Raw genomic sequence first — 16,201 nt, 5'->3', positions numbered from 1 at the left:
AGTGGTGTGAGGAATACTATGTTACGTGATGAACGTTTCTGTGAAATGAACTGTAGGCTGTATAATGTTGCCCACTTGTGCCTCTTTAATTAAGATCAACAGCCAACGTTGGAATCTCGTCTGCTCAGGAACTCGTAGAAGAATCCTCTCTGCTCCAAGCAGTGTTCCACCTTCAGGGCTCAACGTGCTTTGAGTTTCTATTTTTAGGGTTTTTTCTTAGAATTTTGTCCCCAGCAGCAACCGTTTGCATCAGAAGCTTCATGATCTTCTGGTGTTTTACAGCCGTCATTCTGTCCTCGCTTGTTCCATCCAAACGGACCGGTTCTCTTCATGGAGGCCGGAACACACGAAGAGACCGTTGGTTTGAAGGAAAAACAAAAAGTGCAAACAAAGGGGACACGAACAGCGGCCTCCTGGACAAAAGTCCTGTGTTTGTTTGATCCGTCTGTCGTGAGAAGAGGTCGTTGTCTTTTATTAGCTCCATGTTTGGTCTCCACCACCTCCTGGGAGGGTTTCTGTGTTTGTAGCTGCTCCAGGATGTTCACCAGCTGCTCTATGAGGCTGCGTTTCCACGACAACGGTCTCGCTAAACACATAAACCTTTTCCTTTGAGCTTTTAAATCGGTTCCACGTTTGGACCATGTTGTTTGGAAAACGATCCGCATCTGCAAAAAGGAACTTAAAACGCTGTAGTGTGCATGCCAGGCCAGTAGGTGGCGGTGAAACGTTCTAACAGAGAGAGGCATGTTAATAATTCGTCTCCTGAATTTTACTCGGGTACAAGCAATAATGTGTATGAACATACAGGTTAGGGTGTTCTGCTCAGACATGATGTGTGACGGAGATTAAAGGAGAGATTAAATCATTTGTTTCCAACCTGCAGGTCAAAGTCAGGGAGGCGTCGAGTTGAATCTGGAACCATTCTGTAAGAAGAAAGATGTCACGATGGCGCTGCGTCGTCTCCTTCCTCCACCTCCCCCACCCCCTCTACCTCCTCCGTCTCCCCCACCTCCTCTATCTCCTCTACCTCCCCCGTCTCCTCCACCTCCTCCGTCTGTGTGCTGAAGGGAGCTGAAGCAGAGGCAACGAGGACCCGGCTGTGCTCTGCTCTGTTTGCTCCAGTGATCAGACGACTGATTGGCCTGCTGCCGACGGCCAATCACAGGGAAGGACAGGTGTGGAGCACCTAAACATGTTTCAACACATCAAGTTTGGATTTTATTCAGATGTTATTGACATCACCACTGTGATGTGTGGTGTTTACATCGGAACAAGGCCCGGGACGGATGAGCCGCTGGGGTGACCCCTAAAGGAAACAGCTGGAACTACAGGTGAACGACCCCACTAGCGCCTCCTAGAGGCTGTAGTTACACCTCACAATAAGACTGATCTTTTGATTGATGAGTGATTTTGTTCTGATGTCAGACAGTATGATTACAGTATGAACGATGAGCACATCGTTAGCATTAGCTTGTCGATGCTAGCCAGTGACGGTTCATGAATGTCTTCTTTAACAGTGAAGTGAAGGATTCATATCTAATGTGGCTTTAGAGGAAACAGTTGAGGGATCATCAAACCAGAGGAGAAGCACCGATTCTTGTGTTCAAAAATGCATGTTTTTCTTTTACATATAAGCGTTACTATAATCTGTTTTTAAAAATGTATCAATATATTTTAACAAATATTTCAAATGATACCTTAGTTGATGATAACATTTACATAAAAGAGTACAATTACTGTCGTCATGTTTTTCCATTTCTATGACTAAATCCAAAGTGAAAATCTGGTTTCCAGTTGATCTTGAGGCCGAGCAGCCGTGATGTCACCGGTTTATTGATTTAAAAGTAAATAACAGCGAGAGGACAATCCCCGCTGCTAAGCAAAGCAATAACAAAATGACACGTTGGTGAAAACTGAACACGCAAAAAAACCAACCTTTATTTTATTGTTTTTTGCCACACAAGAAGCTTGAAAATGAAAATCTTTTTTTCTTTCTTCCTCCTGTTTTAACACTGATCAATGCGGGGTTTCTAACGGAGTCTGATCAGATCAGCTGAAATAATAATTAAAAAAAGAAAGAAAACATGATAACCTTAAGACTAACAGAAACGTCTACAGTAAATCGCCCTCCCCTGTTTTCACATCAGTACAGCAGGCCTGTTTGGGGGGGGGGGGGGGGGGGGGCATCTACCTGCATTAAAGTGCAGACCGGGGCAGGAGGGGCAGCTTCCACACACAGGGTTCCTCCCCGTGTGAAACGTAGCTTATGTTCGGGTCTTATTCTCGTACATTGTCAAAGTGGCTCAGTCATTATTACGTTTCCCATCATGCACTTCACCTCCGGGGTCTCTTATTGCAGATTCACACTGTGAGCAACGCGATGCAGGCCGCGACCTGAACACGGCAGCTCCCGTAGTAGTATATATATATATATATATATATATACTCCATAGTACTACGTGGATTTAGTGTTTCTTCTCTTGCTTCCGGACTAAAATGTACGGAAGACTATTAGAGCCAGGATGAAGGCAAACGAGGAGGATGTTTTATTTAATTTTGCATTTTTAAAGATAAAGTCGAAATGTCAGTGCGTGTCAACATTTGGTATTTCAACTTTATTCCTCCTGCTTATCGTTTTGTTTATGCATGGGACGGTTACTAAGCTATTTAATTAAAGTTATTATCATACATATATCCACTTTCTCTGGATCAAGTAATGTTTTACTACTTAACTCTCAGGCGTGATTCTAAATCCAGCTTTAAATTTAAATTTGGTGCGACCCATCGACCAGGTTGCCCACAGCGTGAATTCATATTACTTAAAAAAAAACACACTAAAATAAAAAAAAAACTTGGATCCACTTCCTGTTCCACTGGATTGAAACCGATCCTTGCTGTGATTAATATTCATCAGCTACTCAAAAGCAAAACAGAACGCACGTCTGAAGAATTGTCTTCTAAATTGCACACAAGTATCGCATTCAAACATCTTGGCACTGAGAATGACCTGTGAAAATATGGAGAGCTTGAATATATATCTATCTATATCTATGTGTATCGTTAGTTTGAGAGTACATTCGTCATCTTCCATGAGGAGCCATGGATACAGTATGGTGCTCAGGGGTCGGGGGTCAGGGGTCAGACGAAGCAGCTTCGGAGAGGAAACGGATTCAGTCTGGGAAACTGGAGCGGCGATACCGGGCGGCGAGGCCTCGAGTGGCGGGAAAAGAAGGAGGGTTGGGGGTGGGGGGGCAAAGAAAATGGCTTCCACCCGCCACGCCCCCCTCCTCTCCGCCGACGCCGCGAGGCTTCCTTCCTTCAGAGCCCATCCACAGACTCAGAGCTCTTGGCACTTCTTGGACTCGAGAACGTTTGAAGGAAATTACCTTTCTTCCTTCACTGTGCCGTACTCTTGGTCCGCAGAGCGACGATCACGCTCTGGATGTTTTCCTCTGGAACCTGCAGAGATTTACCACGAGGGAATTCAGGAAACACCGAAACAATGTTCTTTAAAGCTCATGTATCCACATACAGCAGTGGTATACTCACTCAAGTACACATTTGAAGTACTTGTACTCGAGTATTCTACTTCACTACTTCACAGTATTGTACTTTATAACTTTAGTTAATATGCGGATAGAGATGCACATTATTAATACAAATCATAAATCAACTAATAATAGGGGAGGTGATAATTTATGAAGTTCTTAAAAATGTAACATTAAAGTGAGATTAATACAATATACTATACTAGTATAAGCATAATATATACAGTATATGTATACAGGCATGTATATATATATATATATAATTTATAAAATAGGCCATTCTGCATGTAAAAAAGTAAAACACCTGAATACTTCACTTTCAAAATATGACATTTGTTTATCATAATAGCGTGAATGATTAATCGACTAATCGTTACAGCAGACACACACACACACACACACACACACACACACACACACACACACACACACACACACACACACACACACACACACACACACACACACACACACACACACACACACTTACCAGGGCGTGGTCGAACTTGAAGGTACTGATGTAATAAGCTGGAATGTCGGCCGTTGCCAGCGGTTCTGATATTTGAGCCACGATGCCGCACTCATCTGCAAAAAATAAATAAAAAAGTGATCGTTTGCAGACTAGAATGTGCAAACATAAAAAAAAAATGAAAGGTAAAAACTCACCAAAGCCTAAAGGTTGCCCCCCGATGCGAACCATCTTCCAAAGCTCACCGGAGGCGCTGGTGAAGAGAACGTTGTTTGGAAACCTGGAAGAGAACAGAAATGAACGGAGGTCTTTACATTTGTTGGTGTTGAAGTCTCTTTTGATTTTGTCAAATCAAGTCTAAAATCAGCAAATGTTAATATTTCGTATCTTTTTTAAAAATGATTGTATCACAAAAATAATAAATCGGATGTTTTTCATAGATATGTTGGGACTTTTGCTTTGCTCTACTTCTTTGCTTTGCTCTGGTTAGCGAGTGTCCGACACCTGGCACCGTTAGCACAAGAAGCTAACTATTAACCAATCAGGTTCATCCCGCCACACTGAATAAGAGAGCCATTGTAAAGTCTGGTAGAATGGGTGACCCATTACATTAGGCCTTACATAAACATGGAGACAAGGCCGGCCGACATGCTGCAGGAGGGAAATGTACACTTTAAATAAGTGTTATTATTTCCATCTGGAAACACAGCGATAAGGGAAAGCTCTTTTCTGAATATGTGATCGGATGTGATGCTGATGGAGATCCGCGGCGTCTCGGGTTCCTTTATGGCCTTTCTGCTTATTTAGAGAGTAAACGGGGAGAAAGAGACCAAATGCGTCAGCCTGAACCCGCTGTGACTTCAGTACATCGTACATGCCCACCGCTCTGCTGTCGCTTAGCAACAAACTCACCGTCCCCCTCAAACAACAATCGGAACCTGCTTCTCCCTGCATAAACATCCCGGTCTGACAAAAACATCTTGACAGAAGAGTGTGGTTAATTACAGAGCCAGCGATATAAATACTTGTGTGTGTTTGTTATTAACCTTTGAGTGGTCTGCTCGTCCATCACCAGAGAGATGTAGCCCTCGATCAGGGAGAAGGAGAAGAAGCGGATGTGGCTGGAGTCCTCGCCGGATGCTCCGGCCTCCTTCGGCCTGGAGACAGAACGGAAGGCTCAGTGTGGTCCGCCCGGCGGCTCAGAAACCACGTATTCTCATTCCTTACCCTCCGGAGTAGAACATGACATCCATGAGCAGCGTGGCGACAGAGGGCAGCGTGTCCGGGTCCAGGCTGGTCACACAGAACATGTTGCTGGGACTGGATAAGGGATGGATGATGGGCCGGGGCACTGGAAGACCACAACGATGAACGGGTGAGTTCTCAGAGGCAGCAAATACAGCCAAGAGGCATCTTCCTAAAGCAGTCAATGTCCAATTCCAAATGTATTTATAAAGCAATGAAATAAATACAATATAAACAACATCTGACCAAATCAAAATAGAGCAAAAACCATAAAACCGACACAAAGTGTTTAAGACGATTATGTGGAAGTGAGAGAATAAAACGTTTGTTCAAAGACAAGAATCACATAAAATGTGTGAAATCTAATTACTTAATGTAACCAGCTAGTGAATGCTGATGCATAATTACAGATTACTGCGAGATACAAAGTAATCCGTTCAGCCCTTTTTCCAGCTGCAACATTAGTGACACTTACACATTAATGCATCACTAATTATAATGCCGTAATATGACAAACATGAGTCTGAAATGCTGCCTGATGAGCTCTTTTATTTGAGTGACGTGATGGATGTAGGAGGATTTGCACGCTGTGGCATCGAGCACTTCTCCCACGAGTGTTTCATATGTGAGTTTTATGGAACAGTAGAATGTGAAAGCATCCGAGTCCTAGGTAACCTCATAAACCTGATGCAGTGTATTGATGTTTGTGATCCAGTCTCCCAGCATTTACATGTGAAACAGATGATGACGGCCCCAGTGTTCATGTGAGCGTTTTCACTCTGATGTGTGATGAACAGGTTGGGTTGCAGCTCCAGCGTGGTTTTTACCGAGCTTGGGCTTGACGAAGCCGTTGGTGACTCCCAGATCGTGGACAGCGGCGGTCTCGCCGTTGACCACCCGGAGCAAAGTGAATTCGGAAGACAACGTGTGCATGACCATCGGCAGGTCTCGCTCCCGGACCTGAGGACGAAACAATTGAATGAGTCCGAGAAAAGCATCCAGGAGGTGAACCTTTTTCCTCATGAGTCATCCTCACATCGGAAATGTTCTAGTTCCAAGTCTTCTTCAATCCAGCATGATGTTCATTTAGTACATTATGGTCCATTTAGAGGTTCAGGTTCACAGAATGTTGCATTATGTATCTATTATCATCACCACTGGATAGAGGATTGTGTATGTCTACAGTGTCTGACATGAAAAAGCAATAACCTTGGATGTAGTCTACCTCAGTGCTTTGGATTTAGGAAGAATCCTCTCATACTGAAGCCTTTCTGGCCACAGGGAGGGTTTTTATTATTGCCTTGCTTCTCTGGAAAAACAAGGTCTGCTGAGCGGCTCTGGCATGTTTATGAAAATGAAAGAAAACCTGTGTCGATGTTCATAATCTGTTACGTAAAGAGGATCAGCGGCTCAGCCCCTGGAGCTGGAATTCCAGGTATCATACTCGGTGCTTGTTTCCTGACTCCACGCCGGCCTCTCCTACCCACAATCCTAATTATTGGTATTTCAGATCAAAAGAGGCAGAGAGAGAAACCTCCCGCCCCGTCGCCCTGTCGCCACATCCCGCCGCCGCTGTCCTCGCCTCACGCTGCGTCAGACTGCATTACCCAGTCTCTGAGCAGGCCAAAGACTGGCCAGCTTAACTGTGTGTGTGTGTGTGTGTGTGTGTGTTTTGTTCTCCACTGTTCCCATCTTTTGTGTTACATAAAGCGGTAAAGCCTGACCCGAGTGGTGTCTGGCTGCACAACAGCTTCTCAACTCCATCTCACCTTCGTATCAGAGACGACACGGAGGCAAACATAAATACAGAAATGTCAAGCTTTACCTCCGTCGGCTGCTTTTTATAAACATTTGACCAATGAAAGGTGTTAAGAAGAGCTTAAATCTCATGACACACAGCGGAGCTGAAGGTCAACAGTGACTTCATGTTTCCTACAGTTTCATTATGAACTGGAAAAACACTTTTATACTTCTGCTCAACGTGGCGGGTCAGGGACAGGGTCTCTGGTCCCATCGTAGACCGCATACGAGGAGGGGACGTAGTCACCATGACATCACCCATTGGTTGGACGTGAGTACAACCACCTATCGACCTGTCAATCAGCAGGTAAGCCCCGCCCCCTAAAGCATCCCTTGCTTTCTGGTCTGGTGGACTCTAAATGGACCATAATCTACTAAATGAACGTCATGCTGGATTGAAGAAGACTTGAAACTAGAGATTGAGACCATAAACTCATGTTTACAATGTTTACTGAGATAATACATCAAGAGAGAAGTAGGACCATTTTCTCATAGACTTCTACACAACCAGAGAGGAGTCGCCCCCTGGTGGTCAGCAGAGAGAATTAGGACCATTTTCTCATAGACTTCTATATGACCAGAGAGGAGTCGCCCCCTGGTGGCCAGCAGAGAGAAGTAGGACCATTTTCTCATAGACTTCTATACAACCAGAGAGGAGTCGCCCCCTAGTGGCCAGCAGAGAGAAGTAGGACCATTTTCTCATAGACTTCTATACAACCAGAGAGTAGTCGCCCCCTGGTGGCCAGCAGAGAGAAGTAGGACCATTTTCTCATAGACTTCTATACAACCAGAGAGGAGTCGCCCCCTGGTGGCCAGCAGAGAGAAGTAGGACCATTTTCTCATAGACTTCTATACAACCAGAGAGGAGTCGCCCCCTGGTGGCCAGCAGGGAGAATGACAGTTTAAGGACCTTAAGCTTTGCTTCACATTTCAGAACCGGAGGTTGCTGCCTGGGTGAAACAAACACAGGACTTTCATCCAGGAGACTGCTGTTCATGTCCCGTGAGTCTTTTTTGTCACCTCCACATTCACACTCACAGGAAAACGATGCATTCACGTGTGAAATCGGCGTCGTCCAAACTCACCAGAATGAAGTCGGTCTGATACGTCGACAGCATGAAAACGGAGATGTTGTGGTCGGCCAGCGGCGCTATGACCGACTTGGCGATTTTGGTGACTCCGATGGGTTGCGAGTTGGAGGCGTTGCCGCCGCCTGACACCACGTTGAGGGCCAACCAGGTGGCATCGGCGACGCTGATGTGCTCCGACTGGGGCAGCTCTGAGGACGGACACAGACGTCCCATCAAACAATGAGCCAGTGAGACCTGAAGACACTGACTTCGGGCTCAAAGAGGCCAGTTTACGTACTTCTACACTGACGGTCGTACCGCACAGCTGCATTTATAACGATTTGAGTGATTTAAACTGTTCATGCAACTCTTTAAAGCTCTCTGCTGGGAAAACACACAAATAATGATCCATTCTTTGAAGCAGCAGTTTGGATGAAATAGAAGAGAAACGGGGAAGTTTGGGTGAGTAATGAGCGTGACTGTTTTTATGTGTTACTTCCTGTTTTTCATCTTTTAATCACACGGTCTTTGTGTCACCTCATGCCGCGTTGTGTGTCGTCGTTTGTTTTATTGTTCGTTTCTTCACTGGTTTTCATGATGTCTAATCATTTTTATGCTTGTGAAGCACAGTTTTGTGTTTTTCCGACATTAAATAACTTTTATTTAAAACTTAACATACTTTAAAAAAAAAAAAACATTAAGTACTTTTGCTAATGCATCTCTATAATCAGGGTTTACTCTATTATTCTCAACCTCCACTCTTCTGTGGCAGACTGTTAAACCAGGTTTCTAGACCATAGCACCTGCCCCCGTTTGGGTTTATAGTTTGGATTCTTTGGATTTGGATATTTTGGTGTACTGCTGACCTAAAGTAGCAACGCTTGGTTTGTGATGACCATTAGCTTCTGGTGGCTAACGTACGTTAATCGTTCCTTTCCTTTGAACTCTTCTTGAGCGACTGTTCTCACAGGTGATGCTTTGAAGCCGTAGACTGTACATGAGGAGTGGACCCAGTGAACGGGAAAGGAAGTGACCATATTTGGACTGCGGAGGAGCGACGGGTGGATTTCACGAACGCAGAGCGGCACCTCATTATTAAAGGTCAACTTAACAGCTAAGTGTTAAAGTCATCTTAGTAGTGACCTGTCAATCACAAGGTAGCCCCGCCCCTAAAACACAGCCTGCTGCATGTTGACCATCATTTACTAAATGAGTGTTATGGGTGTTTTTCACTCTTGAAATTTCACAGACAAAATGATTTGTCAGTTAATCAAAAATATTCAGTTGATAAATCGTCAGTTGGTCAACAACCCTTAACATTATAATAGTAATAGTAGATTACAGGACAGCCAATAACCCAAGACATTAATAAAGTTGTTTAATAACATTATGATTTTTACTTGAGTTCTTAGGCCTAATCATATGTTGGACCTATTCTGTCTTAATAAAAGGTCAGAAAAATAAAAAGTTTCATCGTTTTATCCAACAGAAAACAGGCCCCTCCAGTCAGAGCCTGTCGTCTCCACGGTAACCAAGGAGGGTCACCCTGGAAAAAAGGTCACATGACATGAATTCACCCAGCCAACCGGCAGCTCGGCCTCACGTCCATAAGTGTGCTCAAACATTTGCAGCCGAAGCTTCGTGGCGAAATGAGGAGGTTACACAACGTGACACCCCCCCGCCCCCCCGCCGATCTATGGTTGCCACGGCAACGCTAAAATATCTACAAAGAGAGAGGCCCACCTTTAAAGCCTTCCTCGTCGACGATGATGGTGTAGTCCTCCGGCGTCTCTGTCAGACTGAAGAACTTGCATCTGAACAGGCAGACACACACACACACACACACACACACACACACACACACACACACACACACACACACACACACACACATACAGATGAATCATCAACACAAGACTGCAATGGTCATTTTGTACTGAATACAAGGCTCATAAACAAGCTTTAAGATTTAATTGTATTAATCCAGAAAGAAATGTATTAAAAATTACAACAGATAAATAAGTAACATTATAAACATAAAAACATTAGACCAATGAAAATCAAATAGCAGTAAGAGAAAATTCAATAATTAGACAGAAGGATAAGAATGATAATAAAATATGAAGATAATACAAACACCAGTGCCGAACAGAATAACTATTAAAAGATAAAGTTAGTAAAATAAACAACTTAGAATAGAAAGTAATATACTGGCTGTAATAGTGAAAAATATTTAAAAAGTTATACTGCACATGATACATATTTTTGTGTGTGTTTTGTTTATTATTATGTGATTTTTTTAAACATAATTAGTTAGTAGACATGTTGGTTTACAATTTGAATATATTGTTTAATGTCTTCTTTTATAATTATGTAAATCTAGCTACGTATTTGTAGAAATATTGGTTTTTGGGGGCGTTAATATTATTATTTAATATTTTCTTTTTTAATTAACAATTTGAATTTTAATGTCTAATGTTTATAACTACTTGGATGATGAAATAAATGGCAGGAGATGTGAGGAAATTACATAACAGATAAATCCACGAGGAAATGAGGTTAAAATTATTATTGGTTAAAAAAAACCCCACTTGTTTACAATGACAATAAGAAGTGTTTTCATGATGATGTTGTACTGAATACTTTACATGATCTCTGATCACCTGGTTCCTGATTTACATCAAACCACACGACTTCCCTGTTCCCGTGTTCACCTTCATGTCCCGTCTGTCATTAGAGAGTGTTGTTTCTGTCTTTAATGCACATGGAAGCACCAGCCTTCACATTAACACCACTGTGATAATCACATCTCTACTGGACCACGCAGCACACATTCTGCTGGAAGATGTGACAAACAACACAAGACACTCAACAATGCTTCTGTTTTCCTTCGATGAGAAGTGTTAATAATCCTCTTTATTCATAATGAGCTTCTTCACACTTCTGTGTCTTTGAGTCATTGTTGTGTCTCTTTCCTGTCGGCGTCGCTCTCTTTGTGTCTCTTTGGATCTTTTTGACATCATTTTTGTCTCTTTGTAGTCTTTATAGTTATTTCATTTTTTATGATCATTTGTACTCTTTATAGTTATTTTGTGTCTTTTTTTAGTCTCTTTAAGGTGTTTTTATGCTTCTATGTGGTTGATTTATGTCTTGCTCTGGTTGCTTTGTGCCTCTTTGTTGTAATTTTGTGTATTTTGTAGTGACTTTGTGCCTTTTTGAAGTCAGACTATGTGGTCATTTAGCTCATTTTCATCGTCGCCGTGAGTCTTTGTAGTTGTATTATGTCTCTTTGAGCTACAGTTTGTAGGTGAAGGCCGCGGCGGCCCCAGACACTTCAACATTCAGTGTATTAGCCGTCACTGGGGGAATCTCTGAACTCTTAATCACATTCAATGTGCATACAAGGGTACATAAGGATATATAAGGAACTTCACGGGAGTCTTCACATTGCATAGATCTAAGAGATGAATCACTCATATATGAAGAAGGATATGCTGTTTGCTCTTGATAATATATCCCTTATCAAAGAAGAACATACAGTATCTCCTCGTGTAAAGCTGCACTGACAGTTTTTTTTAGGAACAAAACACCGACTCTGAGGTTTTGTTTCCATTTTAAGTTCCTGGAATGTTTATTCCCAGGAACAACCTTCCAAGGAACCGCAGGGTTCCTGGAGGCCATGTTGTCTGAAGACCCTCAGAGACGAGGCACGTTTAGGTCCATACTGCAGCTGCCCTTACTCGACTGCTGCATGCATTCAATAGGGAACTTGACATTGCACCTTGACCTTTGACCCTCTATTAACAAATCCAGAATATCCAGAAAACCCTGGAGTGGATGCTGTAGACATCCTGGTACATCCTGGTATCCGAATGTTTGTCTGGCTTCTGAAAGTTTGGCAGTGTGAGTATTAGAATGCACGTGTTTGCATGCAGCTATAGATAACTATAAAAAGTGATCATTCACCATCATTCATCATGTGACATTGCAGTAAGATTCAGGCTGCTGGTGCAAATGGGATCACTGAGTCAACGCTGGCTTTTTAAAATCAACTTCCTTCATCCTGTTGTCTTAAATAAATGACATAAATTAATTGGTCAGGTGCAAAACAAGATGCGAGAGAAATATTCAATGGTTAAAAAATGAAAACGGCTTTGATTCAGTTGCTTTCAACGGCAACCTGCAGACGATAGAAAACTATAGTTGCCCAAATCAGTGTCATCCAAGGGACACTCCGGGTCTGCAGATAAACGACCGAACCTATTTAATCATTGATCACAGGCTGGCTGCAACCCAAACTCAAACAAGCTGCACCACTTAGGATTACACCCAAATCTCGTCTCCAACTAACTGAGGAAGATTTGACAAAGAGACTGTGAGACAGAAGTCATTCAATAAAAGATGAGCAAACTTTCCTTTTCCTTCTTGCTTCAGGGTAACAGAATACAATTACTCTCCTTATGTAAGTATTTTTGTGTTTGTGTTCTTCCATCTACCCAGCGTTACGAGGATAATAATAACTATAACTAAGATTTCATGTTAGAAAACACAACAGAGGATTATCTGATCAAATATGCATTTGAACGCTGGATAAAGCTGGGTTCATGTTTCGAGTTATAGGTTATTTTTATTCCTTTGTATCGTGCCATAAATCAGAAAGTACTGTCAACAGCTAGAAAATCAATCTGTGTATCCACATCCATGTATTTAGTAATAAAATGCTGCATAAATCAGACTATAAATTATATATGAACAACCTCCTCTAATAAAACCCTTCAGAGTAATGAAGGGGATGAAAGTGGAAACTTTCCTTATAACTTATAGATATCAGCATGAAACTTCCCAGCTCATTACTGAAATTGAGACAGTTCATGTTTTGTGTTTTTATTTATATATATATATATATATACTGTATATATATATATATATATATAATACATATAAGGTCGAGAGTCTTATCTTCTGTGTGGTGACGTACTGAGTGAAACCGGAAAGTATAATGGAAAAAGACGTTTATTTTTTGTGCATTTATTGTTAAATAAATGGGCGGGGCATGATCAGCTCGACCTGAAATCCCCAAATGAGGCGTTTCATGCTAATTTAAGGTGGATTTATTTATAAAAACGCGGTTTGTCCTTTTTATTAAACGCTGTTTTTAAATTGCACCGCCCCGCAGTCACGCGGAGTGACTGAAATCTGACGCACCCGCGTTGTTTTGGTTTGTTACGTCTACAGATGCATGCTGGATCCACGGACGTGTGACGACGTCTACGGTTTTACTCCGGACTAGCCTTTGAGTAATTTTAACTCGGCGTGTTTGGAAACGTTGCGCTGCGGAACCTGGACCGGGTCCGGGTCCTGGTCCGGTCATGTTGGGAGTTAACGAGCAGGGAAGGTGAACCTGGAGGAGTTCACGGTGCGCGGGTCACACAAAAAAACCGTCGAGACACGTGAGTACAACACAAACCCCGTCGAGATGAGCGCGTGCGTGCGCGCGTGCGCAACACGCGGCCTTTTTGATGTATGGATGTAAAGTTTCTACCAAGTGCTTGTTTAATCAGCTGCTGACTGCAGGAAGTAGTACATGATGTCGTGTGTGTCGCTAACGCACGCGCCACGCTGTCAGGTGTTTAATTGAGTTTCCGGGTTCCGGTAATTGACCGGCTGCATGAGTATCAGGTACTTTATTTAGGAAGGAGTGAAGGGGGGCACCTGAGGACCAGGACCGGGACTGCGCTGGCTAGACTGTTAAAACCTGCTGCAGTAAAATTACTGTTTTTTTTTAAAGGGGGTCTGGTGCTCTGGAACACTACTGCTTTTGTCCACAGGGGTCGCCAAAATCAACACGAACTTCGAGTTAATAAGTCTTTCATATTACATCATCATATACATTTTTCCTATGCCCCTCTATCTCCTTTTTAAAATGTAAAGTAGTAACATTTATGTATTCAACTGACCATTTTTACTGCGTTGTTGTACTTGTACTTGAGAAACAGTCTGGCCTGGACAGACTTTAGGCAGAAATCTGGAGCAGACTGAATCCTGGGCTCCATCTGCATTTGGTGTTGGTAGTAATATTAACAGCTGAGTAGTATTATATATACAGTATATATTGGTGGTAGATTGTGTGTGCATTTAAGGCTGGTGTTTGCAGTTGCAATCACATTCCAGATGTGTAGAAGGAGACACGGCGCTGTGTTACATCACCAAAGGTCAGTTTAAACGGTGCGATGGCGGCACATTGAGGGCTCTTCTTCATCGCTGTAGACGCCTTCTGATTACAAGGCCACATGGATATGAGATGAATCCAATCAAGTTTTGAAATGAAACAATTCATTGATTATACGGATAATTAATCTGCAACTATTTTGACCGTATCACAACCCAAACTTTCTCTGGTTCCGGCTCCTTCACTGTGGATCTAGCTGTTTGTCCTCAGCTTTAAATTCCATCTTAATCGCGGTATAATGTGGATTTATCATTGTTTAATGGCATTCTGTACAGAACAGACAATGAATCCATGACAGATGAATCCACAGTGAACATACGAACAGTAACCTGAAGAGACTCGGAGGCACAGAGGGAGTTTAGATGATCAGCTGACACTGGACCTGCTGTAAAACCTTAATGGACTGAATTTACTAAAATTAATAGACTCGGTGTCAGTGTAGACTTAATTTATTAACATTAATAGACTCGGGTGTCAGTGTAGACTTAATTTACTAACATTAATAGACTCGGGTGTCAGTGTAGACTTAATTTACTAACATTATTGGACTCGGCTGCTTCATTAAAGTTTCCCCTCAGTGAACAATTCATCCCTCTGCTTCAAGTTTTGCTTGTTTTATAATTTACCCCTTTTTTTCTTTTTAAAGAGAAGGGGAAACAGTCTGCGCGCACACATGCACACGCACGCGCGCGCACACACACCCCTGCCGGCGTCCACCCAGCCACAGATGGTCCACAGCGACCAACATGACACCACAGAACAGCGCCTCGAGCACGCGCACGGACGCAACAAATCAACACCGCTGCGTTTTTTTCCTCACGCACGAGCACAGGAGCCGGCATTCGTTCGCTGTGTGTGCGTGTGTGTGTCTATCTCTGTGTGTGTGTGTGTGTGTGTGTGTGTGTGTGTGTGTGCGCGTGCGCGTACCTGGTCTTGGAGGCCAGGAACGCCAGCTTGATGAGTCCGTGCGTGCAGCTCTGGATCCCGTCCTTCTCTATACTCGCCACTTTCAGGCTGTGCTCTAAAATGTGAAGCTCCATCTTTTACGTCTTCTCATTGGAGGAACGGCTAGAAGGTACTCCAGGAAAAACAGAAATACTTTCACACAGGATGCATGAATACATCAATAAATACATAAATACACGCCCGCGCGCGAGCGAGCTGAAGGCGTATTAGAGAGAGGAAGAAGGGGGAGAGGGGAGAGCGAGGCAGGGTGGAATAAAGAAAGCAAAGAGGGTGAAAACGGACCTGCCGTCAAAAGCTGCGACGGTCCGCGCGCACTTCCGGTTGGAGGTTTTCAAAATAAATGTCTCCAGCACGCGAAGTAGTTAAAGGAATATTTTGACTGTTTTATTTGCGTTCTGGGTGAAAGTTAGACACTCATAGTCGCTGAGGAATACATCTAATCTGCAACACGTATCAGTGCCCATGCTGGTTTTAACTGTAAACGCTGGATATGTAAAATGCATTTTATTTGCATTGAAAATCTGGAAAAAATCTAGAAGTAATAAATAAATCTTCATATTAGATTAGATTTGTTACTAATTATGTAATTAATAAAATTGCCATGTATTTACTTATTTATTATTCCATTACTGACTGCATTTCAGAGTAATTAGACTCAACATTCTCATTTTGCTCAATAATAATAAGGTTGATAATAGTAAATATTTTTTTCCACACAGTTTTTGTGCGGACGTAACAAGAAAAAGAATACCACGTGAAAATAAGTATATTTACCAAAAAGGTTCCTTATAATTTAATGGGGAAAATACTGTTCACTTTGTATGTAGTTGTTGATTTCTAGGAATGCTTTTTTAAAAAAAGAAAAAGATGTAAT

At 42.6% G+C, this 16,201-nt stretch overlaps 1 protein-coding gene across 1 annotated transcript; it reads right to left on the bottom strand.

Annotated features, from left to right (window-relative positions):
• Positions 1-1,926: 1,926 nt before the first annotated feature.
• On the bottom strand, positions 1,927-15,614 carry castor2 (cytosolic arginine sensor for mTORC1 subunit 2). Its single transcript, XM_084029859.1, has 9 exons — positions 15,289-15,614; positions 9,876-9,946; positions 8,148-8,341; positions 6,090-6,222; positions 5,245-5,368; positions 5,064-5,174; positions 4,215-4,297; positions 4,039-4,133; positions 1,927-3,459 (listed from the first exon to the last, which is right to left on the bottom strand). Exons 1-9 carry the CDS (start codon positions 15,399-15,401, stop codon positions 3,397-3,399), a joined length of 987 nt encoding a protein of 328 aa, XP_083885985.1. The 5' UTR covers positions 15,402-15,614; the 3' UTR covers positions 1,927-3,396.
• Positions 15,615-16,201: the final 587 nt, after the last annotated feature.

The sequence above is a fragment of the Eutrigla gurnardus genome (genome assembly GCF_963514095.1).
Source record: "Eutrigla gurnardus genome assembly, chromosome: 15".
NCBI classification, from domain to species: domain Eukaryota; kingdom Metazoa; phylum Chordata; class Actinopteri; order Perciformes; family Triglidae; genus Eutrigla; species Eutrigla gurnardus.
Note: the sequence above shows the minus strand (reverse complement) of the source record. Positions and strands in the feature narration are given on the sequence as shown.